Source organism: Macrobrachium nipponense, chromosome 23 (genome assembly GCF_015104395.2).
Source record: "Macrobrachium nipponense isolate FS-2020 chromosome 23, ASM1510439v2, whole genome shotgun sequence".
NCBI classification, from domain to species: Eukaryota; Metazoa; Arthropoda; class Malacostraca; order Decapoda; family Palaemonidae; genus Macrobrachium; species Macrobrachium nipponense.
In genome coordinates this window covers 82,661,612-82,687,491 of record NC_061090.1, presented here as the reverse complement: position 1 = coordinate 82,687,491, position 25,880 = coordinate 82,661,612, and the positions used below count along the sequence as shown (strand labels likewise).

The following is a 25,880-nucleotide window of genomic DNA, read 5'->3' as shown; positions in this document are numbered from 1 at the left end:
CACTGATAATTATTATAAAGTCGGTCATTTCTCCCATCACATTTTATACCATCAGTTTGGTTTGTCGCTCGTGTCCTTTTTAATCCTCCTAACATATTTCTGCATCCGTTAAGGTTTCCTATGAGTACTCCCACACCACAAACATCGCCTACTGCCTCCTTCAACATCGTACACGCGCGCACAGCAACCTGAAAGAAGATCATTAGAGTTAGGAATAGGGCCGCCTTGGTTCAGCCGAAGACCGAACATTCAAAATACCTTACACCTAAAAGGTGCCTCTTTGCCTTTGCTTTCGGGAAGCCGCTGGAAATTGAGTTGAAAGCGAAAATGAAGTTCACTGTGAGCTGATTGGTTGAGAAATCGGTGGCATTAAATGCCAAGTTTTGATTGGCTGTTAGGAAGATGGTTTTCGCGGGAAAGGCGTTTTCGGCGGCGCGCTTGAGGGGTCGTACTTGAACGCCTCCAAGATAATCATTCAGCAGCTTCCCACCGCTTTTAGGGTGTCTCATTGTTTACATGTCTCCTAGAGTTAAGTGGTCAGGTTTCTGCGCTTGATAAACCTGTCATTTTCTTCCGAAAGGTTGAGGGTAGCACTCAGACTGTCGTTGTTGAAGTCATTCTCCGATTCAGGCGTCTTTTGCTTCATTTGTGGGTGTCAACAAGAAGAGGTTTGGAGACTGAGCGACAGCACCAAGCACGCTGCTGTAGCGGCGGCGGGCGACTGCACAGGCGACACATCCGTTAGCCAGCGGTTAATTTTGTTGCTCTCCTATCCGTTTGTTGACAAAGTCAGGCTTCATATACCGGAGCAATATTCCTGTTCATTCATTTATTTGCAACCAGGAGTGATGCCATTCAGTTTAAATGCGAGAGACATTGCATAGTCTGTGAACTTTTTTCCTAGCGTGTGGCGTTAAGCCTCGTCCTATCTGGCTGTGTTTACAGTGGTACTCACGAAGGACGCCGTTGTTCGTGGTCGAGTCGCCTTCCAGATTATCGATTGTCTCGCTTCTTTTACAGGGACGAGACGCAAAAGGAAACTTGAAGAGTCAAATCTTATCATGGCAGAAGGTGCTGTTGGGGGAGGAGGAGGAGGGGGGATAGTCCTGGGTAACGGGGTTGGCGTAGGAGGTGAACCTGTTGCTCACAGAACGAGAGGAGCTTTGGAGGAGATTCCAAGGCCTGCCACAGTCACCTTAGGCCCCACGCAAACAGGTAAGATAATGAACTTAGTGCATGATGGGAGAACACTAGTAGTCTGAGTATCATTGACTTCAGGTATTGTTATCTAACCTAATCCATCTTAAGGATAGGGTAAAAAACCGTAGGGTCCAGAGTGGACCATGTACGATCAGCTTGGACAATCCCCAAAAAAGTACATTATAGGGTAGAATACCACGGCAGGCCAACCCTCATCACGGTGGACGGATCTTATTCACTCGATATTTAATTGGTGAAACAAGAATACAATTGCAACTCCAAGCATACCATTTAAAAGACTGAAGTTTCGTCAACATAATGTGATATAGGGTAAAACATCACAGCAGGCCAAACAGGCCACCTACAATCAACGCTAGCCACCCTCCGAAAAAGTACATTATAACGCGTCCTGACACCGGAGATGGGCATCAGTCGCGACTTGTTGTTGGTGAGAAACGGAGCTAAAGACCTCTACTCTCCTTTCAAAGTAAGTATTTTCTCCAAAATTAGAAATTAAGGCCAAATTTTAAGATTTAAACAGAGGGTAGTGAAAAGGGTGGCTACGGCAGTGGAAATCTCACCAAAACGCTTTAGAAATTTTTACTTACAACTAAAAATGTTTCGAAGATTGATGCCATCTTGATGTTTACGGAGTCGCTTGTGTCAACAAACTTCCCATTTCATGTGCTAAATCTGCACACCACTTGTACCCATAGACGCTGGGGCACTTTCATCACAACAATCGTAAACCCACCTCTCACCAGCACTTATTCAAGGGGACTACGGCATTCTTTGCGGCGTTTTGCGCTCTTCAATTGTTTATCAGTGTTGTCAATTGGTATGTGTTTACCCTCCAAACTGGTATAAGACTTACACAAAACCCCGGGGAAATAGTGAAATTAGCGTATCTATTTGTAGTATGGGTAGATTACAGTTCAGTTGACCGACCGTGTAACACCATTTTGCCCGGTCCGTAATCCCTCCGCCAAGGTAAGTAGTTCTCGCAGATGACCGCAGCCTACCAAACCCGACCCCAGCCGACCAAACCCGAACCCAACCCACAGGACACCGAACCCGAACATGCATCAACATGAAAGCCGATTGTTCTGATATTTTTAATCTTGCCCAACTAATCTTTAGGACCTCCAATTTAATTTACAGTATTACTATACCCTTTTCACCCATGCCCAACTGAAAACTGTAAGAGCTCCATTTTTTTCCCTTCGTTATTCTATTTTTTTCCCATGCTTGCCCAACTAATTTGCAGGAGTTCCATTTTTCCTTTTTTTTTTCATTATTCGATATTTTGACTCTTGCCCACGATAGTTTTACCCGTGCCAACATAATCTGTAGGAGATACATTTTTTTCCCCATTATTCGATATTTCTTTCCTTGCCCAATCATCTGTATGACCTACAGTTTTTTTACATTCTTCGATACATATTTTTCCAGGTACTAGTTATCCGCTAGGATAACTAGTACCTGGAACGGACCATGCCCCGACCTTCCTCGACCCTTCAGTCTGTTCCTGCTTCTCAGCCAGTTCAGTGCTCATAACTACCATTGCTTCTTCTGCCGAGAATTTGTCGTGTTCCGCACAACGTGGCGTTCGCTGCCGCCGGGTTCCCGTCACGCTGGAAGACATATACATTTTGTGTCAAGACGAACGATCCCTAGTTAGTTATTTAATGAAAACAAATTCCCCTTGTTCAGTCATCTCGAAAACAACGTCCCGCCAAGAAAGAAAAAAAAAAATCCTCTACCCAGAAGATTTGAACGACTCGGATTTCTCTTATTAAGTTCTATATTATTTTCTGGACGACTAGCAACATCTCCAAGGTAAGGTTATCAATGTAAATGCACGTTATTCTAATTATTTTGCCAAAATTAAGCACGCCATTGTTATTTCCGCTTTGCTGAAGTCAGGCACGCTCAACACATCCGCATTCACGTTCGCTAGAAGTCCACGTGTTTTCGAACGCAGTCCAATGTATTCTCGGAAAAAAATTTCGGAAATATTCTATTTTGTTTAGTTTATCAGTAAGGATATATGGGTGCCAGCCATATTTATGGACAAGTTTATTGGTTAGATATTTATAATTGTTAACTTACTACACAGGGGGGGTCCAGGGGGGCGAAGCCCCCCGGCCAGGTAAGGACATGCAGACTTAGTTTGGTTAGGTCGGTTCCTTTGGTTAGGTAGCAATCACTGTTAATATACTACTGTACTGGGGGGTCCAGGGGGGCGAAGCCCCCCGGCCCCCCCCCCGGTAAGGACGTGGAGGAAAAAAACACTAAGGGATGTTGGTTTTTTTGTTCCCCTTTTGGGTTAGGTAGCAATCACTTAATTACCCTATACGGGGGGCCAGGGGGGCGAAGCCCCCCGGCCAGTCAAGGGCAACGCGGCCCTGTTTTGGTTAGGTTGGTTCGTTTGGTTACGATCACCGGAGCTCCTACAGTTTAGTTGGAACAGGAGCTCTACAGTTTAGTTTGGAACGGGAGCTCATACAGTTTAGTTGGCCACTGTTTTTTTTTTGCTTGGGTTTCGTGGTTTTTAGTGTTCATTGCCGTCGTTTGGTTAGCCTAACACAACGGGGGACGGGACCTCCTACATTTTTTGTTGGTACGTGAGCTCCTACAGTTTACTTGGCAACGGGTTTCGTCTGCTAGGGTTTTGTTGTTTTTCGTGTTTCATTGTCGTCATCTGGGTTTTCCCCCCACCCAAAAACCCCGGTTTCCCAATGGCTCCCCCCTTACCGTTTTCAATTTACTCGCATGTACTCCCCCCACCCAAAAACCCCGTTCCCAAAAGGGTCACATTATCGTTTTTATAGGTTTCGGGGTTTTTAAAACCGGGCGCCAAAACAAAGCGTCCGCCATCTTGTTTGTATTGCTCCGCCGATTCCATAGCAGACGAAACCCGTGGTCAACTGAACTGTAAGCGCTCCAAAAACTCCTTGTAGTATATATACATATTAGAGCAATTTTATCATTACTGCATTACTATGACAACTAGAATTCATTGAAACAGTTTTGTAAATGCATCGGCGTATGTGTGGACGCTCCACTAGATTGGCAACGATGAGCCATTTTTCCTCACGTCGTCTGCTCGTAAGTATACATCCGAAACATTTGTAATGGGGGTTAATTTGGTTGCAAAAAGGGATAATGGACATGAATTAAATAAACATTTTGAAGTAAAGTTAAACTAAATATTGAGTAAAGTAAACAATTAAGGGAATAAAGCTTTGCATCTCATAATCAGTGTTGTCGTCTGCTGCTCGTAACTTTGTTTGCGGAGTGAGTGCTTAGGAAACACGAACAGCAATGTGGTTCGAGTGCACTGTGGAGTGAATTAAGACAAAATGTGTATAATTTCAATCAAATAAGCACTGTGGAGTTTCAGTTGTGATGGCAGTAAGGATAAAACCACTGATTACAAGGTAAGAATGAATTCAGTTCCAACCATAACCCCGGGAATAACAAGTTCATACTTTCACTAATATAGGCAACAAAATGTTGTTTTATTGTGCTGATTACAACTGCAATCTTGAGTAAGATCAATAAACGTTACATACATACGCTAACATTGTTCAAATGAGTGCTGGGAAAGGCTGGGAAAGATGGTGGCCGTCACTGATGAGGAACCAGTCCATGCAAAACGTTAGCCGCCATATTGGATTTCAAAACTGCCTTGAAAACATATTTGTTCATACACGAAACAAACAAACCTTCGGTCTTAACATTAGGATTTACTAGCGCCAAGCTGGAAACGGTAGAATTAAAAATTACACTTGTGAGATCCAGGCACTAATGGCATCTATACCAGGTCACGGGGCATGTATACCCAGAATGCCCACGGCTACCATGGACCCATCAGTTATTTTCCTACCGCCTTTAAGATAAGAGTGTTACTGTCTATCTCATTTAAAGCCGGTTTTTCAGTTTGACCGTTCTTTATCCATTTCATTTTTATTTTTCATTCCTTTTCTTTCTCCAAGTGTGATCAGTGTGTGGTAAGAGTATATACGTGGTATGATGGAGAATTTTGCCTCAACATCGGGATCGTCTACCGCTTCGCAGAGGAGACAAAGGAAATGCCCAGGAGTCAGTGGCTTCCCTTGTTCTAGGTTCCTAACTTCGTGTCGACGGATCCTCTCATCCAACGTGTAGTAGGTGCAGGAAAACGTATGTACGGTTACTAATCCGTGTTCTGTTTGTCGCGGTTGGTCGGTGGAACAGTGGAAGAAGTTCTATGGGAAAAGCCAATACACAAGAAAAAGAAAGGGGGTGACGCCATCTTTGGATGACCAAACCTTACCGGCTTCTTTTTGTATCGGTAATAAACCAGGCTGCTCCATATGTTTCTCCACCTGCTTTTGAATTGTTCCTCATACACCCCTTTTCGGTTTCTCCTAGCGGTTCTGTATCGGAAATGTCAGGAGGGGCCTTGGGTAATTTTATGAATAATTTGCACTCTCCTTTGTTCCCAGCAAGTAGAGGGGGAGATCCGCCATCTTTGTTCCAGGCTCCTGCTACTCAAGCGCATAGGTTAGATGGTAGTGGTCAGCGCTAGGCCTACCAGGCGTACCAACCTTGGATGGTCTGCTTGCGCATTATATGACGTCACGGTTCCAGCAGGGTCCGGCAGCGCTGAATGTTCCTCATCCCCCGCGCTTGCAATTTATGGGAATTAATGCCGCTGCTTCACCATCCCACTCAGTATTTACAGCGATGCAGAACGTGGGAAGTAATTTGGCAGCAAACGTGCGGTTACCAGCAGAAACCTCTCAGTCTCTATCCCTTACGAGAGGGATGACGTCACACATACGTCACCACTCTGAGATGGCAGGCGTGATGACGTCGGACAGACGTTTCTCGGCCTTTTTCGCTGCACCGAGACGCTAATACGCCTTCTGATCCGTCAATGCAAACTGTAATGCAGAAGTTACAGGATATAGAGGAGAGAATGAATAAGAGAGACAAAAAGAAAAAGTGTGATTCGCCACTTCGTCTTCTTCCTCTAGTTCGGCGTCATCGCTAAGTCCGATAACGTCACGGCGAGCGCCAGTCAAGCGTTGGAGGAGGATTCGGGAGTTCCTAGCGGATCCTCGGGCCAAGAGGAGAAGAATCAATTCTTCCTCCCCCCTTCTTCGGACGAAGACTGTCATTTCCAAGTCAGCAAGAAGGTCGGAAAATCAGTGGCTATTAAGCACAAGGTTGCCAGACGCAAGCCGTTCGCAAGAGTCCGAACAAGCGAGAGAGGTGAACGGCCTGCGAGCTAGCGGCCGAGGCGGAGTTGCCAGTTCGGATCGCAAAAAAAAACTGCGATACTCTGGTAAAATCGACGTTGGCGGCGAAAGGTGCAGCAGAGGATGGAATGCAGGTCCCAGTTTCGTCGCCCGTAAGGCCGTTCAAAATACGTACGGAGGACGATAAGGCTCCTATTAAAAGTACGAAAAATAGAGAGTTGGCAACCTCGGCGGGGGGATACGTTCGTGGAAGGCTAGTGTCCGTCTGGATAGAAGGGCCGAGGCGGGCTCGCCGATGCTCGAAAACGATGCCAATGCTAATAGAGACGAACTTACCTCTGTCTTAAGGGAGCCTTCATCTTGGAGATCTAGACGAGATTCTCTCTCTAGATCCGTGACAGAGAAAGAGTGGAGACGTTCTCGTTCCCCATGCTGACTATCTGGGATCGAGCCAACAGCGGCCAGCAAAGATCAATGAGCCGCGGCCGTGGAATTCCGGGCCGTCTGTCAGAAGATAGAGGCGAGACAACATCTCTCGTGACGGAGAGTGGTACACTAGAGCCGGAGGAAGGAGAAACCAAGAGTTCTGGCCTCGTATGCAGAGGTTATTGATTTGATTCGTCAATTCAATAGCCTTTCGGAGAAGACAGAAACACGGCCAGTATGCTTCCTCCTGGAATTGACATGGCGTTTGGACTAAAGAGGGATACCAAGGTGTCGTATGAATTGCCTTGTTTCGAGTCATGCGGAATAAGGTTCGGCTTGGCAACCACGTAAACGCATAAAGAATTGCAGTGGGAGGGATCAATTCCTTAAGATCTAATAGATCATTTAAATTTATTCCCCCTCCAATGATAAAGCAAGGAAATATTATACGACACCGAAGGTCCCTTTGCTGTCTAGACAAATGAACCCTAATGTTGTAAGGTTAAGGCCTGGATTAACCTTGGATCAGGTTAAAATTGAGTGCCCTTCGATGACGTACCGAAGTGGCCTGCCACGTTAGAAGCAACAGCTTCTTCTGTCTTTCAGGCTGCGTCCTGTTAGGCCCTTTTGGTCAACAGCAGTTGGCGAAAATTGCATCCTCGGTAAAAGCAACAAGGAAAGTAGTGGATGAACCATTGTTCATTAGATTACTACAGTCAGGGTCCAAGGCGATTGCGTACCTGACAAACGTGAGTGCCAATGTTTGGGCAAATATCCTGCTAATGAGGAGAGATGCAGCATTGGCTAGACTAAGCCGCAATGTGGATTTGGATTCCCTGTTAGCAATGAGGAATGGGGATATCTTGGAAATCGCAACTACTGTTGCCAGAGGTCATACTGGAAGAAGCGATAGATAGAAGAAGGATGGACACTAACGATAGGTTGGTGCAACAGGCAGTTAGGAAAACCTCTAACAGTCAAACTATTCCTTTGGAGGGAAGACACAGCAGATGTCTCGAAAGAAAAAACCAGTGAGACATAGCATCCCTAATAGAGTCACAAGATCCTCTTCCCCAAAGAGGATAACTCATCGGCCCTTTCACATAGAAACAACAGAGGAAGGGGCAATAGGGGAAGGGGGAGAGGCTCAAGAAGATAGGATGGGCGCCTCCCATCACTCGGCCACACCAGTGGGGGGTTGCCTGGCAAATCACTGGAAGGTGTGGCAGAACTAGGGGCAGAGCAGTGGGTGGTGGATGTTCTCAGGATCGGGTATTTGATTCCGTTCGAGGTAACCCCGCCCCTGACAGATCAACCATACCCCACGTCACTTATGCCCACAAATCTCAGAAGGCCACTATTCTGCAGGGCGAAGTGAAGAAGATGATGGAAAAAGGAGCTGTGCAACAAGTATGCAGTCCGACAAAAGGCTTCTACAGACAGCAGATTTTCCTGGTACCCAAAGCCAACGGGGAGTGGAGGACAGTAATAGAACCTGTCAACGCTGAATCGGTTTATAAGGAAAACCAGTTTCAAGATGGTTAAACTCCGAAAACGGTTCTACAAGCAGTCAGAATCGGAGACTTTATGCTGACAGTCGATCTAAAGGACGATACTTTCAGATACCAGTCCATCAGTCTTCAAGGAAATTTCTCCGCTTCAGTCTTGCAGGAAAGCTTTCGAGTTCAAGGTCCTGTGCTTCGGATTGACAACGTCTCCTCAAGTTTTTACAAGAGTGTTCACCCTCGTGTCGGCGTGGGCGCATGCTCAGGGGATCAGGCTGATAAGATATCTGGACGATTGGCTGGTGATAGCAAAGTCCAGGAGAAATTACTCAGGACAGGGCGGCCCTCCTGCAGCTTTGTCACAGCCTAGGTATTGTGTGAATCAGCAGAAGTCGCAGCTGGATCCAAGTCAACGTTTGAATATCTGTGAATGGTGATAGAAACACAACACAAGCCAAAGTATTCCCGACAGACCAAAGAGTACAGAAATGCAAACAAGTGGTGAATGCCTTTCTGGGAAAGCAGACACAGCCAGCAAGACAGTGGCAGGTGGTGCTGGGAATCCTAACCTCCCTGGAGAAGCTAGTACCACAAGGAAGGCTACACCTTCGGTCCCTACAATGGAGGAGAAGGAGTTTTGGTCACCAACAGTAGATCACCCGTACGAGCAAATTCCCTTGTCGGCAGAAGTGAGGAAAGACTTGCTGTGGTGGGTGGACGACGACAATCTGACAGTGGGTGTCCCCCTTCAACAATCCTCCCCAGACCTCTTGCTGTTCTCGGATGCGTCACTAGAAGGCTGGGGAGCCCGCCCTATGGAGGAGTTGATGGTGTCAGCAAAATGGAGTTGCAAGGACAGAGAACTCCATATAAACGTGCTGGAGTTGAAAGCAGCTTCCTGGCTCTACAAGAAGTTCAGGAGAGAGTAAAGGGTCACTCAGTGGTATTGATGTCAGCAACACCACAGTAGTAGCTTATATAAACAAGCAAGGAGGCCTAGTTTCTCGGCAGTTACATGTGATGACAGTTCAACTTCACCAGTGGGCTATAGAGAACCTGGTAGACATCAAGGCCAGGTATATTCCGGGAAAAAGAAACATAGGTGCCGACAAGTTGAGCCGCAGGGATCAGATTCTGGGAACGGAGTGGTCCCTACACCAACAGGTAGTGGACAGGATGCTCATGTTGTTTGGGAAGGACCGATCATAGACCTATTCGCAACCAGGTACAACAAAAAAGTTGGAAGTGTATTGTTCAGTAGTCCCGGACGCAGAGGCAGTAGCAGAAGATGCGCTACAACACCCCTGGGACAATCTGGACGTGTACGCATTTCCTCCATTTTGTCTAATCCGTCAGGTTCTGAACAGGGTAATGCGGTCTCAGAACCTCAAGATGACCCTGGTAGCCCCGTTATGGCCGAAAGCAGAGTGGTTTCCAGACCTACTGGAACTCCTAGTAGATGTGCCAAGAGAGTTACCTCCATGGAGCAACCTTCTGTGTCAGCCTACGTGGAGAGGTACCACCAGTCGGTGAAGTCCCTATCGCTTCACGGGTGGAGACTGTCAAGTATCTCCTCCGAGAGCGAGGGTTTTCGCAGAAAAGCAGCAACTCAGATGGCAGGTAATATCAGAAAATCATCTGCGACAGTATACCAAGGGAAGTGGTCAGCATACTGTGATTGGTGTCGTAGGGGGAACGTGTCTCCACTCGGTACCACTATTCAGCAGTTAGCAGACTTTCTGATATATCTCAGAACAGAAAAACATATGTCTGTATCTGCAGTGAAGGGGTACAGGGCTGCTCTAGCCTCAGTCTTACGAATGAAAGGAGTGGACATATCGTCTTCATGGGAGTTGGCCATGCTGATGAGGAGCTTTGAACAGTCATGCCCACCAAAGGAGCTAAAAGCCCCAGATTGGGATCTGACCAATGGTACTGAGTAGTCTGACAAAACCCCCCTACGAACCACTAAGGCAGTCCACGGATAGGAGCCTGACCCTGAAGACAGTCTTCTTATTGGCCCTGGCTTCAACCAAAAGGGTGGGGGAGCTACATGGCCTCTCATATCTCATAAAGCACTCGAGAGGTTGGAGATCAATGGTGTGTGAGTTGTCCCAGAATTCGTGGCAAAGACCCAAAATCCAACAATAGTAGACGGCAGATTCGACTCCTTTACCATACCTTCTTGGCAGGCTTTGTAGACAACGACAAAGCTGAAATGCTCCTGTGCCCCGTCAGGGCACTACTAAGGGAGTACTTAAAGAGAACAAGGCACCTCAGGCCGGGGTGCCAGAGGTTTGTTCGTAAGTACAGGACGGAACAAGAAGGAAGTGTCCAAGAATAAAATATCATTTTGGTTAAGGGAGACGATCAGAAATGCTTATACTGCAGAAGACAGAGGGTCAGATAGCCAGGTGGGAGCTAGAGCTCATGACATCAGGGGTGTGAGTGCTTCCATGGCATTTAAGAAGAAAACATGTCTGTGGATAAAATTCTGAAAGCTGGCGTGTGGAAGCGCCAAACAACTTTCACCTCATTTTATTTGAAAGATGTTGCCCATAGATCCTTGGACACCTTTTCCTTGGGTCCAGTGGTGGCGGCCCAACAAGTGATATAGTTCAATCCAGTGCCCCTGGCGGGGTCAGTTTGCGTATAGTCTAAGGATGAAGGTATGAAAGTAGAATGAATGGGATGACTGGTCTTTTTTTCTTTACTACTTTCTTCCTACTCCTTTAACTACCGGGCAATATGAAGGAGAGTACCGTCATGTGCTGGAACGGACTAGATGCAGGTGAGATGGTCAGCCATACTGTGAAGCTATCTTAGATGATGATTATACTTTTCAGTAGCAACACACCCCTCTACGGATAATAAGGAAAAGAGGGGTGAAGGTGGATCCAGTCGCAAGGGACAAGAGTAAACAGTAGAATGGTATCTACACCCAGTGGGAGGGAAACCAATAGATCGCTTATATCTTTGGTCCTAGGTTCATTGTCCATTCTCTTAGAATTTCCCTATATATTCGGAAATGGATAAGGTGGCAAACTCCCAGTCAGTTGTAGAGACTTACCTCCCTCCAATAGTAAGTCTATCCTAATGTTAAGACCGAAGGTTTGTTTCGTGTATGAACAAATACCAAATTTGTAACATAATTTGTATTTTTCATAACTAACAAACCTGAGGTCTTAACAGTTAAAGGCCCACCTCGAACCACCCCTCTAGCAGTCTAAACTGGGTTAGAAATATAACTGATGGGTCACAGGTAGCCGTGGGCATTCTGGGTATACATGCCCCGTGACTTGGTATAGATGCCATTAGTCCTGGATCTCACAAGTGTAATTTTAATTCTACCGGTTTCCAGCTTGGCGCTAGTAAATCCTAATGTTAAGACCTCAGTTTGTTAGTTATGAAAAATACAAATTAGTTACAAATTTGGTATTTACGAAGAGCTCAACAGCTTATTTTAGTTCGTATGGGGCTTCATATATCACAATATGTTGATGAAACTTCAGTCTTTTAAATGGTATGCTTAGAGTTGCAATTGTATTCATGTTTCACCAATTAAATATCGATGTGAATAAGACCCGTCCACCGTGATGAGGGTTGGCCTGTCGTGATATTCTACCCTACAGCAATTTTCAAAACAAAAATTCAAATTAAAACTGCATTACTATGACAACTAGAATTCATCGAAACAGTTTGTAAATGCATCGGCGTATGTGTGATGCTCCACTAGATTGGCAACGATGAGTCATTTTTCCTCAGTCGTCTGCTCGTAAGTATACATCCGAAACATTTGTAATTTTTGGGGGTTAATTTGGTTGCAAAAAAGGGATAATAGACATGAATTAAATAAACATTTTGAAGTAAAGTTAAACTAAATATTGAGTAAAGTAAACAATTAAGGGAATAAAGCTTTGCATCTCATAATCAGTGTTGTCGTCTGCTGCTCGTAACTGTGTTTGCGGAGGGAGTGCTTAGGAACCAGGAAACCACAGCATGGTTCAAGTGCACTGTAGAGTGAATTACGACCAAAATGTGTATAATTACAATCAAATAAGCACTGTGGAGTTCAGTTGTGATGGCAGTAAGGATAAAAACCACCGATTACAAGGTAAGAATGAATTCAGTTCTAACCATAACCCCGGGAATAACAAGTTTCATACTTTCACTAATATAGGCAACAAAATGTTGTTTTATTGTGCTGATTACAACTGCAATCTTGAGTAAGATCAATAAACGTTACATATATACGCTAACATTGTTCAAATGAGTGCTGGGAAGGCTGGGGAAAGATGGTGGCCGTCACTGATGAGAACCTTCCATGCAAAACGTAGCCGCCATATTGGATTTCAAAACTGCCTTGAAAACATATTTTACGAAGAGCTCACATGCTTATTTTAGTTCGTATGGGGCTTTCATATATCACATTATGTTGACGAAACTTCAGTCTTTTAAATGGTATGCTTAGAGTTGCAATTGTATTCTTGTTTCACCAATTAAATATCGAGTGAATAAGACCCGTCCACCATGATGAGGGTTGGCCTGCCGTGGTGTTCTACCCTAATCATAATGCGCATAGGGTAAAAAACCGTAGGGTCCAGAGTGGACCATGTTCAATCAGCTTGGACAATCCCAAAAAAAGTATACCTCGCTGAGGCTCTTGAAGCGATACAGGCTCCTAGGCAGTAGCCATGAAGTCTTTCGCTAACACAGGTAGGAATCAAGGTTTATTATTTTTATTACCTACAACATATGTTGTTTCCTGTCTATTCAGTAAATTAGCTGTCTCTTACCCTCCGCCAAAGGTGCCAATCAGCTAAGTATATATCTGGCAGGTAAGTTGAATGCATAAAAATGTTATTGTCATGATACAATAAAGTTTTATGCATACTTACCTGGCAGATATATACGGTTAATGGCCCACCCGACCTCCCCTCAGGAGACAGGGGGAAGAGAAAATCTGTCTTAGAAAACGGGAATGATTCCTATTCCCGCCACCAGTGGCGGGGCGGTAGATCACCTGACCTACCTGTAGAGAGTGCCGCGAAATTCGAATTTCTATAGCTAAGTATATATCTGCCAGGTAAGTATGCATAAAACTTTATTGTATCATGACAATAACATGTTTGTTTTTAGTGCTATTAATTCTATATAACGTGTCAAGGAACTATTAACACTAAGAAGTGTTTATTCCCTCTGTCAGACTCGTAATTCTGTTAATAATTCTACGTATATTCTTTCAAGGATTGATTTGGCACAGGATAGGCCCCTAAACTGACAGGTGTCTTAGTGTATCCCTTGTTTTCATGACACGTGTTACAATTAGTTATGTGCTTTTTATATCTGTAAGCATTGTAGGCCAGTAAAACAGTGATTTGGCTTTCTGTGACATAATAGAGAACCCTGGATGACGGAATGCAACCAGTTTAGGAGGATTGGTATGAAAGAGATTATTACTACTACCTGGTCGTTAGTCACCAGCTGTGCTCTTCGGGTTTTCCTCGTCACGGACCTACATATAATATTACATTTGATTACATAATTCTGATACACATACTTTAAATATACTTTTGCTTTAGGGGTTTTCTGACTCGAAGTGTTTATTGGTTTGCTTAGCCGCAGACCCTGTTTCTGTTCGAAGTTTTTTGTTTTTGCGTTTATTTTTGCTTAGCTGCTGACCCTTGCTTTGTTCAGTTTGTAACAGTTCTGCACTCCAACCCAGATATTCAATGCTCGCGATCTCTTGGGTTAAGGAATTTTCTTGTTTAGATACGGTTTTAACAATAGGCACGGATGTTTCTATATATATATATATATATATATATATATTATATATATATATCTATATATATATATATATATAATATATATATAATTTTAATTTTCAATGGTTCCTTGCAGTATGTCGCGGGATTGCGGGATAAATGCGTCAGCTATGATAATTGCTTTCCCAAGGTAGATATCTTATCTTGGCTCCAAAGACCTGAATGATCATTTTTCACCGAGTTCCTTTTGGACTGTGATTAAAGCCTTTGAAAAACTCGGTAAAGGACTCATGTTCAGTAAGGACTTTATCAGGATAGCCATAGATTATGAACTTAAAATGTACTAGTGAGTTAACGATACTTAGCCCTTCCTTGCCTATTACTGCATATTTACTTTCAGAGGGCTTTAGTTTACGTGAATAAAAAGCTATAGGAAAGAACTGTTTATCATATTACTGAAGTAGTACCCCTCTTACCCCTTGGTCTGAGGCGTCTGTTGCAATAAAAAAAATTCCTTATTTAAATCAGCGATTTTTAAGTTAGGTGAGCTGCATTATTCTGCTTTTAAGATATCGAACGCCTGTTGATGCTTTTTAGACCATAATAAATCTACGCTCTTCTTCGTAAGATCTGTTAAAGGAGCTGTCATGATTGAAGAGTTACATATTTACATACGATTGTAATACCCACTACAGCGCAAAAGTGCTGTATCCCCTTTTTACGTTAATAGGTACCGGAAGTTATGAATAGCCGACACCTTACCATGGACTACTTTAAGACCTTGACTAGACACATAAAACTAGATAAACATGTTCGTTTTTTTTAAAACTCACATTTAGATATTTTACTCTGAGATTATTTGTCTTGTCTCTGTAGCACTAGCTCTAGTTTATGTGAATGTACTTCTAAGGTATTTAGAAAAGATTATAAGACCAACCATATAAGCATGTAGGGTATCCCCTAAAAGTCTCCAAACACTATATTGTAATTGGGGCGCAACGTAAGCCGGAGGCATACGTAAAAATTAATAATATCCCCTGTGTGTGCTGAAAACGGTGTATGAGGTACAATCACTTAGGTAATTGTATCTGGTAAAAGCCTCCAAGGAAGTCCAAGCTGGTGAAAAATTTATTCTAACCTAACAGAGATAAGATGTTGTCGGTACATGGCACTGGAAACTATTGGGAGTCGTTTCCTTGTTTAAGCGACAGAAATCTACGCAGATACGCCAAGTCCGATCTTTTATGGCATGACGTTTGAGGGAAAAATTATATGGGCTTATTTGATTTCCTAATGGCTCCTATTACTAACATTTTTCAACTTCGTCATTTATCTCTATTTTGAAATTTCATTGGGAGTCTATGCGAAGGTACGTATATAGCTTTATGTTTGTCCTTAGACCGTATTTTGTTTTCAATGACATCCGTTTTTCTCCCAGAGATCACTCACTAGTGGAGAAACTTCCTGGTATTAGGATAAAAAAAAATTTTCTGCTGAATCACCTCTGCTTGAATGACTTTACTGATATTACTTTAGATAGAGTATAAGAGAGATTCATCTATGACTGGTTGGGCAGGATTAAAAATTAGCAACAATAAAAAATGCGATATTTATAACTTCCGTATCCACGATATGCATACGTTTGTGGATCACTAGATTTAACTTGTTGCTGCGAGTCAACCATGTACAGTGGACCCCCCGTATTCGCGTTCTCCGGATTCGCGGACTCACACATTTGCGGATTTCTCTCGGGAACGTTTCCCTACATTATTCGTGGAAAATTCGCGCATTCGCGGTATTTTTCTATGAGAAATATCCACAAATTCCTGGTTTTTGTTATCAATTTCATCATAAAATGCACTTTTTGTGATAAAACTTAAAAAAACCAAGTATGAAAATTTTTAGTGGTTTTTCTTAAGTTTTAACTAACAAAATAGGCTGTTTTTAGCCATTTTATAGGGGTTCCAAACATTTGCGGATTCTAACTATTCACGGGGGGGTCTGGTACGCATCCCCCGCGAATACGGGGGACCACTGTATAGGGCTTTGTTCGCGGAAATCGTTATATTTCAGTGTCGGGAAGGATAAAAATTTCATTTCCCAGCAAAGTCTTTTTACACGCACTAAGACATTCGAGGGTGCATGCTTCTCAAGATTTTGCGTACAAACTGCGACTGCGGTTGTGGGAGAATTCTGTTGGGTCATTTGAACAATGTTACGATTTATGAGACAAATGTATAGTTCCTCTATATAAGTTATTATTTGATTAACTGTCTCTATTTTGTTCAAACGGATTTTAATATGTTTGAAGGTTTATAGAATTTTCCTTTGATAAACACGCCTTATTTTGCAGGAGGTAATATAATATTTTGTATACCCCTAGATGGATCTTACAATTACACTAAATACAGATCAATGTTTTTTATAACTATAGAGGTATCTGTGAGCGCTCGCTTATCCGGACTTCTCATTAGGGAAGTTCGAACAACAGACGGTGAGTCCGTAAATACAGGATATTATGTGTACTAAAGGAATAAAACAAGATATTCTAATTTTTACGGCGCGTACAGTCGGGCTTAATCCACCACTATATACTTATAATAACTTATGTATTACAAAAAACGAGAACCTGCTCTGATTACTTGATACGGTCGTGTGATTCATAGGAAAAATCCTTTTTAATTCAAAAAGATATTGGCATGTATGATCCAACATCGCTTTTCCCGCTCTGCTAGAGTCGCTTATTGTGTGAAATGTGCTTTGCTTTGAACACTCGGCAGATTTAACTGACCCTGACCGCTTGACTGGATGACACAGTACCCAAGTGCTTAAGCACGATTTGTTTGTTTCTGAAAGGGCTACTGTTTACCTATTTCTTTTTGTAATAATTAGGATCCTTCTCTTTATTACCATCGGCAACGTATTGTATGTTTTTAGCATTATGTTGCTGCTAGTTACGTATAAAGCAACGAACGTATGAATGACGAACTATAAAGAATTGAGCGATTACTATTAAAATAAGTTATCTCTACTGCGTTATCGTGTACTTGCTGTTGTTTACTTCATTCTTTGCTAAACTTTGAAATAGTGAGGTATCCTGGTCAGCGCGTTTAGCCTAATGAAAGTTTTTTACAGACATGTTATTCCTTGCAATCCAGCCGTATTTTTAAAGTTAAGTTGAGTCATTGAGGTTCGATATTTTATATAACTCAAAAAACTCAAGGCTAAAACTGCGATCGGGACTTTGCAAAGGAGCATTTATTGTCATGACCCAAAATAGTGTTACCTCTAATTTATCTATATTTGTACGGGTGTTCCACTTGTTTTTGTGTGTTTTCTAATCACTACGGTGCTTAACGACCCTATCCATGTATCTGTATAAATACAGACGTCCACTGCGTAAACGCATATTCACTGTTTAATATGATTTGTTACGTAAGGGATTAATAATCACCCAAAATGATAAAATTAACATAGTATATGATTATGATATTTCAGTAGAACTTCTGGAAACAGAAACTCAAAGATAAAAACTCGCAGTAGCGAAATCTCAATGATGTAGATAATTTCTGTAAAAAAAAGTAAGATTAAGAATGTCTCGTAACTTCAGCCACAGGAATAACGAAATTCGACCTGTAAAGGAAACACTCAAAGTTACTCCAAATGAATAAAAAATTGTACTTAGCTTGCTTTTGTAGGAAGTCACGGTGTTCCGATAACGACACACGGCCTTGGTCCTCCTTCTGTTTTTAGCGGATGACCTGGTTTGGCTTCAGTTTTCCCTGTGCGCGTTGTTTCGATGATTCAAGCCCTTGAAGATCCGATGCTGCAGACGCATTCGGTTTGTTTCTTGAAGTGCCGGAAACGCTCAATAACGATGTTTTCTTGAATGATTCTAATGAGAGACGAAGCTTGCGTTGCCGTAGGAAAAGGACACGTCGATTTTGTTTCTTGAAGTTATTTACTACTGAAAACGCTCACTAAATGATGATACTAAGTTGCTTGCAGAATCTCTTGCTTTCGTCGTCGTTGAAGAGTTCTTGTTGTTTTCTGAAGTCGCTCACTAAACGATGATACTAGGTTGCTTGAAGAATCTGCTGCTTTCGTGATCGTTGACTTCTGATGATACATGATTTATTATTCTGGTTTTTCTTCGGAGAAGTTGTAGAGTTCTTCTGGTACGCTGCCACCACTTTTAGGGCTGTTGCCTTGTATAATAAGGGGCGCCCTATGAGGTAATTTTAGACTTGCGATAATCTTACGCTAAGTCGGTTGGTATTGCACTTCCATATTCATTGGAGTGTCTTGGGGTTTGTAGATCACTTACGAAGTCGGTATTATCTTCTTTGGTTATGACGACGATGTGTTAAACTCATGATGATTCGGTGATGAGGTGAGGTTCTAGTTGAAAGCACGAAGTATAAAAATACATACGTATATTCTTTTGAAGTTACATGGTGAAGATCAGGTACGATTGTACATGTCTTCTAATGACGATAGCTTGATCGCTGCTGCCAATGATGATGGCTAATTCTATTCTCTCTACATGATAAAGCTTAGGTAAAGAGGTACAGGTCTTCTAATGACGATAGCTAACTCTATTCTGTTCTGCCTACCATCTCGGTTACAAGTTATAAAGGAAGCAGATAGTAGCTCAAACATATGAACATACATACAATGAGACACACTACAGATCACGTAGGCCATTTGAATTATAGGTCGCGGTAGTTGTCTCAAGCTGGGAACTTGGGCTAATGTTTTCAAAACAAATGAATGACTACAGGTGACGGCATGTTATCTTAGCCTACTTTTATTGTATACGTCATCTTTAGCGTCTCTAGTCTGATCACATTCCTGCAAGCAATCTGGTTGACCTCTTTAGTTTTAGTCTTTTATATATATGGACTAACATTCCAGATCATGAGAAACTCCTCTGCAGTTTGATATGTCCTCTGTTCGCTCTCTCAGAGCTAGCAGTGCCAGTGGCTGGGTATTTTTCATCACTCAGAAGAATGTGTTGGACCAGAAGATAGATGCGGTCTCATTATGACACATTCATATCTTTCTTCCTTTGGGTCTGCCTACAGGTTCTTGGAACCTCTATTCCTTGGAACATAGGTGGATGCTCACAGGTTGTGTTTGCTTACCTGGCTCCTTCAAGAAGACAAGTTTCATCTCATCTAAGTTGTGCTGTTCTAGAGGTAAGAAGGATGCGAGAGTGACTGGGCTCTCCATCTTCCCCTCCTCTCTCTTCTACTCCCTTTTGTTCAGGTTGAGGATAGGACTCAAACTTTCACTTGCTGGTCAGCTGTTTGATGTGGTAAGCTTGCACATAGAGTTTCCTTTCTATTTTTCTTATGAGACATAGATGCAATCCTGCTCCTTCCTTTAGTAAGCAATAATGCAAACCCTTCCCAGAACTATGCATTAATGCTTCTGACTAAATATTCTTCCCAGCCCTTTTTCGGATGAGTTATGATTCTTCACTCATTTCGAAAAGGCCCAGAAGTCTGGCTCTTGATCATGCAGCTCCTATACTCTGATCAAGCTGTCAGAGGAAAGGCACTTCTCATCGATCTTATTACTAGGAGGAATCCAGGTGTCCTGAATTCCAGTCAGTTCTAAAGGCTCACTCACATGCTTCCCACCAATCAGGGAGTCTTCCTAGTGTAAAGAACCGAGGGTTTATATATCATACAGAAACAAATCACAATTTTCTAAAGTAAATTGTATTTTTCCTAACTATACAAACCTGAGATCCTTTACATTAATGCCCACCTCATGCCACCCCTCAATCTGAGACCTGGGCCGAAAGGCAAGGTGGATTGTTTACATCTGGGCAGGCAGCCTACCCGCTTAACAGATGGTAGTTACTGCCTAATCACCTTGCTCAAGAATTTGATGGCCGTATTCCAGCCTACCCTGAAAGTAATTCCTAATGTAAAGGACCTCAGGTTTTTATGGTTAGGAAAAATATAATTTACTTTAAAGAATTGTGATATTACAGTTGCTGAAACCTGGGTAGTAGTAGTCCTTCCTTATGGCTTGCTGAAGAATCATCCCTGGCAGGGAATTTAAAGGCAGTGCTGATTGAATTCGGAAATCGTAACTGCCTGGTTCCCTATTTTTTCAGCTGTCTGTCTCTCTAAGAGAAAGTGACAAGTACTAATTGGAAACCAGTCATAGCTCTTCCTTTCCTGACCCGTTTTAGCAGATTCAGTTCAAGAAAGAAACAACTCGTTCTGTTCTTGCAACAATCAGGGAGTCCAACTTGATTCCTTTGTTGGGTTTGAGGGATGAGTATACCCAGTACTTACCCTTCAATCATACTGCAAGTCTCTCTTCTTCATTTCCTGGAGAGACTTTATACCCCTTCAAAGCTGATGGCTCCATGCCTGTCCCTGTTGTGAGCTATTGACCTCTCCCTATGAATTCAGTGACTACTCACCATGGTTTTCAACTAGGACACGTTCCGTTCGTTCAGGTTACTTCTGTTGTATTTAGATGTTGTATATAGATGGTGAGCTTTCATTTGTAGTAGTTCAAGGACAGGACTGACTTCTTGGATTTGTTCGCAGCCTGAAAGTTGCATGGAATTTAAATTCTGAACTCTCACCCAAGTCTCTGCTAGCCTAACAGATTCAGCAGCAAGGTTGTCCTTGTTTTGATAAGGGCAACTAGCTCAGCAGTTGCAAGCTGTTCTTGGTCACCTGTCATCACCATGGAGGCATATTCTTCTTGGTCGGCCTCTCCTTCATTCCCTTCAGTGCAGAGTTCCTGTTCCTTCTCTTCCTCTCAGAGAAAGAGAGACAGGACTTAGCCTAATGGTAGGTGACATGTATCTCATTTGTTGTCATTGCATACATGCTTCCCTTCCTGAGATACTTCATGCCTCAAGGCATTGACCAGAACGGCAGTCATCTGCATTTGAAATAGGTTAGGTTGGGTACCTAACCCAACCTAACCTAGGCTAACCTAACCTATCCTAACCTGCACTTCAATATCCTGCAAATTCCTACCTCTTCAATAGCCTCAGGATCCTAGGATAGGCACTCCTTGGTGTTGATAAGTATTGGGACCAAGGTAGTTCATAGTCAACAAGAAGGGGCTAGTGTCCTTTCATCTCTAACTTATGGTGCAGGTCCACGGGTGGGCAGTAGCACACGCAGCTCGGCATTCAGCCAGACACAGTTAGGCAAGATTAATGTAATGATAGGGAAGTTCAGTCACTAGGTTTGGTGTTAGAGACAGATTGCCTCAACACCTCGACATTCTAGAAGATTGTTTGATCTTAGAAGATGGTCAAGTTAGACCTTCAATTTCTTGACACAGCATATCTGTTACTGATCCGCTTTGTCTTTCCGGACAGTGGGTATAAACAGCCAACAGCCATACCGTGTAGAAAGCACTGCTTCTCCTCTGATCAGTGAAGTTGAGTAGCATTGACTGACTGGGGACACCAGATGTTGTTGGTGTTTATGAGATATCTTTGCAGCCATGATATTAAGGCTTGTGCCTTCCAGCCTTTCTGTCGGATTTGCTGGGTGATCAACAGGGTATGATCATTCTGAATCTAATGATCCTGGTGGCTATCAAGTGACCACAGGCCATTTGCATTACCACTTATAGGACCTGACCTTAAAGTATGAGTGCCAATGACTCATTGTCAGTTCCAGCTCGGCCAAGAACTGGTATCCAAAAGTATCATTTCTTTTGACTTCATGTGATGATCAAACGTGCATACTCCACAGTTGACGTGGTGGATAACATTATGTACTGGGTGAGATTTCGTAAGGTCAAGGGCATTGGTCTGCCCCTCACATTCATTAAATCCTGTCGGACAGGTACTAAGGACGGGAATGTGGTCATGAAGAACCACACTCACCCTTTTACCTATGGGACCTGACCACAGATCCTTGGACTTTTTTCTTTGGTTTCTGTGGTCGCTGCTCAGCAGTGATGTAGTTCGCCCAGATCCCCTTGGGGACAGATGTCATCTCACCTAAGGTGTACGGCTGCAAAAGACAGGGTGTGTATGGGACTAGCCTCCTACCTTCCTCTTTTATGCCCTTCCTCTCCCAGTGGGCAGAGGGACAATTAGCAAGCCTGTTACGTGCTGGACGGTTGTGCATGCTTGTGTTCTAGATGACTTGAGTATCCTATCTATAATAAAGCTAGTAAGGGGAGAGATGGATTAACAATGGACAAACCTGTTGGTTATCATCAGCTTTATTGTCCCATACAACATGGGAACATCTAAACCTTTCTTTGAATCAATGATGATAACAGATCAGAAGCATAGTCTCCTTCCTGTGCTCTTCCATGACCAGGAAGAGAGGCCCCAGGTGAGGTAAACTACCAGTCAGTTGAGAGATTTGCTCAGAATCCTCCCAACAAGAAGTAAGTCTCCCATATGTAAAGACTGAAGGTTTGTACGTATACATGTTTGAACAATTGACAAATTAAAAAATAATTTTTGTTTTTCCTAACCCTCTTACGCCGAAGCGGTAAAAAAAAATTGTCTCCCGTGTGCTGGAGGTGTTTCAGAGTGAGCGCGGAAGCGGAAAAAATATTTTTTTCAAAAAATCACAGCGCGCTTAGTTTTCAAGATTAAGAGTTCATTTTTGGCTCCTTTTTTTGTCATTGGCTGAAGTTTAGTATGCAACCATCAGAAAGGACAAAAATTATCATTATCATATATAAATAATGCGATATATGATAGCGCAAAAACGAAATTTTATATATAATTGTATTCAAATCGTGCTGTGCGCAAAACGGATAAAGGTAACAAGTTACTTTTTTTTTCCGTTGTAATGTACACTAAATTGCGATCATTTTGGTATATAACACATTGTAAAACGATAAAAGCAGCACAGTGAAAATATTATCACAAAATAATGCATGAATTCGTAACACGCGGACGTAAACAAATATTTTTTTCAAAAATTCACCATAAATCTAAATATTGTCCTAGAGACTTCCAATTTCTTTCAAAATGAAGACAAATGATTGAATATTACTATACTGTAAGAGTATTAGCTTACAATTGCAGTTTTCGACCATATCTGACGAGTTAAAGTTGACCAAATGTCGAATTTTTATATATATATATTTTTTATATGCAATTATTTTGGAAATAAGAAAAGCTACAACCTTCAAATATTTTTCGTTTTATTCTACATGAAATTGCGCACATTTTCATATATAAACCTCTATGAAATGCCTAATACGAAATGGAGCAAATATTTCGAGAATGGTACGTACGCATTTCGGAGATTTGTGGCGGAGAATCCGCGCGCGGAGGGAAGGAAAGATTTTTTTTTAAATTCACCATAAATCCAAATATTTTGCTAGAGACTTCGAATTTGTTTCAAGATGAAGATAAATGACTGAATATTACTAGACTGTAAGAGTTTTAGCTTACAATTGCGTTTTTCGACCATTTCGGTAGAGTCAAAGTTGACCGAACGTGGTTTTTTTTCTATTTATCGTGATTTATATGCAAATATTTAAAAAATGAGAAAAGCTACAACCTTCAATTATTTTTTGTTGTATTCTACATGAGATTGCGCACATTTTCATATATAAAACTTTATGTAACGGCTAATTTAAAATGGTGCAAACATTACCACAATCGCACGTATGATTTTTTTGGAAGAGTTACCGCGCGGACGTAAAGAAAATGTTATTTTTTTCATAAATTCACCATAAATCAAAATATTGTGCTAGAGACTTCCAATTTGTTGCAAAATGAAGGTAAATGCTTGAATATTACTAGAATATAAGCGTTTTAGCTTACAATTGCGTTTTTCGACCATTTTGGTAGAGTCAAAGTTAACCGAAGGTTGAAATTTTGGCAATTGTTATTTATATGAAATATCTCAAAACTGATAAAAGCTACAACCATGGGTTGTTTTTAGTTGTATTGTGCATGAAATTGCGCACATTTCCATATATAAAACTTTATATAACGGCTAATTTTAAAATGGTGCAAACATTACCACAATCGCATGTATGATTTTTTTCGGAAGAGTTACCGCGCGGACGTAAGGAAAAAGTTTTTTCATAAATTCACCATAGATCGAAATATTGTGCTAGAGACTTCCAATTAGTTGCAAAATTAAGGTAAATGATTGAATATTACTAAAATATAAGAGTTTTTGCTTACAATTGCGTTTTTCGACCATTTCGGTAGAGTCAAAGTTGACCGAAGGTTGAAATTTTGGCAATTATCGTTATTTATATGAAAATATCTCAAAACTGATAAAAGCTACAATCATGAGTTTTTTATTGTTGTATTCTACATAAAAATGCGCACATTTTCATATATAATACTTCATGTAGTGCGGCAAGAAAGAAATTCGCGCTTGCGCGCCTGCGTAACGATTGTAAACAAAACAACACCTTGATCCGTGAACTCCCAGCATCCCCCAAGGCGCGTGATTCAAAAGTTTTAGGCTGGTAGGCCTATAAGTATTTTTCCGCGAATTTAAAAAAAAAAGTTTTGTAAGTTGACGTAAAATACGTCCAGTCGGCACACGGGAGACAAAATATGTCGACGTAAAATACGTCCAGTCGGCGTAAGAGGGCTAACATACAAACTTGTGGTCTTTACATAAATGGCCCACCTCTAGCCACCCCTCGTTCTGCTGCCTGAGCCAAAAGGTAAGGTGAATGCATGTTGACTGGGTGGTGAAGCTTCCTCCCCTTCCGTCAGTAGCTAACTACTAATAACCACCTTGTTCTAAGTTAAATGGCCAGTTCCAACTTGCGCTGAAAGTGAACCCATATGTAAAGACCTCAGGTATGTGTATTAGGAAAAATAATTAATAAAAAAAATTGTCATTTAGCATGAAGTGTTTTGCATATGTATACCTGCACAAAAGGCTAATTTGTATCATGTCAAACCTCTCTACCTCTTCCACTCCATTTATCTAGCTCTTTTTATGTTTGCCTCTCTTCCTCCTTCCCAACATTTACACACAACCTCTTTCATGCTAATTTGAATTTTTACCTCTCGGCCTGCTTTTCTTTAACTTTGTGTCATCAGCAAACATCCGCTACTTTACAATCCTTTCTTAATTCCCTTTCTTTTCCAATGACTTTGAACCAAAATTTTTTTGTCCTTATTGTTTCCATGAAAATATTGAACAGAAGCATTATTGATCGGCTAAATAGGTTCCTTAACTGCTTCTGAAATGCTTGAGGATGTAGTCATGTAAATTAGCATTATAAATTTTTACTTTCAACTAGCAAAATTAGATATTTTGGGTTAGCAAGTAAAGTTTCTCAGATCTGAAAATTCTAAACATACAGCACCCTTAAGATATTAGTGTTATAATTATAGTATATAATATAATGCACTTATTACATGGCCTTTGTTCTTTCTTTAGGAAACTTGTTGAATGGTCGCACCTGGTCGGCAACAGTTAATCTTCCATCATCTTATCTTTCGCCAACACCGTCACCTGATGAATTGATAATTCGTGGTCGAGGTAGAAGATCTTTACCCTTAGAGTGGTCACCCATTCCTATTGAGAGCCCTATAAAACATTCAGAAAAAACTCCAATCAAACGGTCACCGGGAAAAGGGATGATAGTGCTGCGTTCTTCACCACGGAAAAGATTGCAGTTGACAGACACCCCACCTTCAGATCTGAAGGAAGGCAGACGGGTATGAGGTTTCTTTTTTCCTTTCTTTCCAGGTGAAGCAGTAGGGAGGGTACAAT

At 42.0% G+C, this 25,880-nt stretch overlaps 1 protein-coding gene across 2 annotated transcripts in view; it reads left to right on the top strand.

The window, feature by feature from the left end:
* The first annotated feature begins 464 nt into the window (after positions 1-464).
* LOC135202251 (uncharacterized) overlaps positions 465-25,880 on the top strand; it is an 82,002-nt gene continuing 56,586 nt past the window's right edge. Inside the window, exons 1-2 of one of the 2 annotated variants that reach the window (XM_064231545.1) lie at positions 465-1,215; positions 25,545-25,825. In XM_064231545.1, coding sequence (XP_064087615.1) covers positions 1,062-1,215; positions 25,545-25,825 — 435 coding nt within the window. In that variant the 5' untranslated portion in view covers positions 465-1,061. The remainder of the gene's footprint in view (positions 1,216-25,544; positions 25,826-25,880) is intronic. The other variant, XM_064231534.1, reaches the window with a different exon arrangement.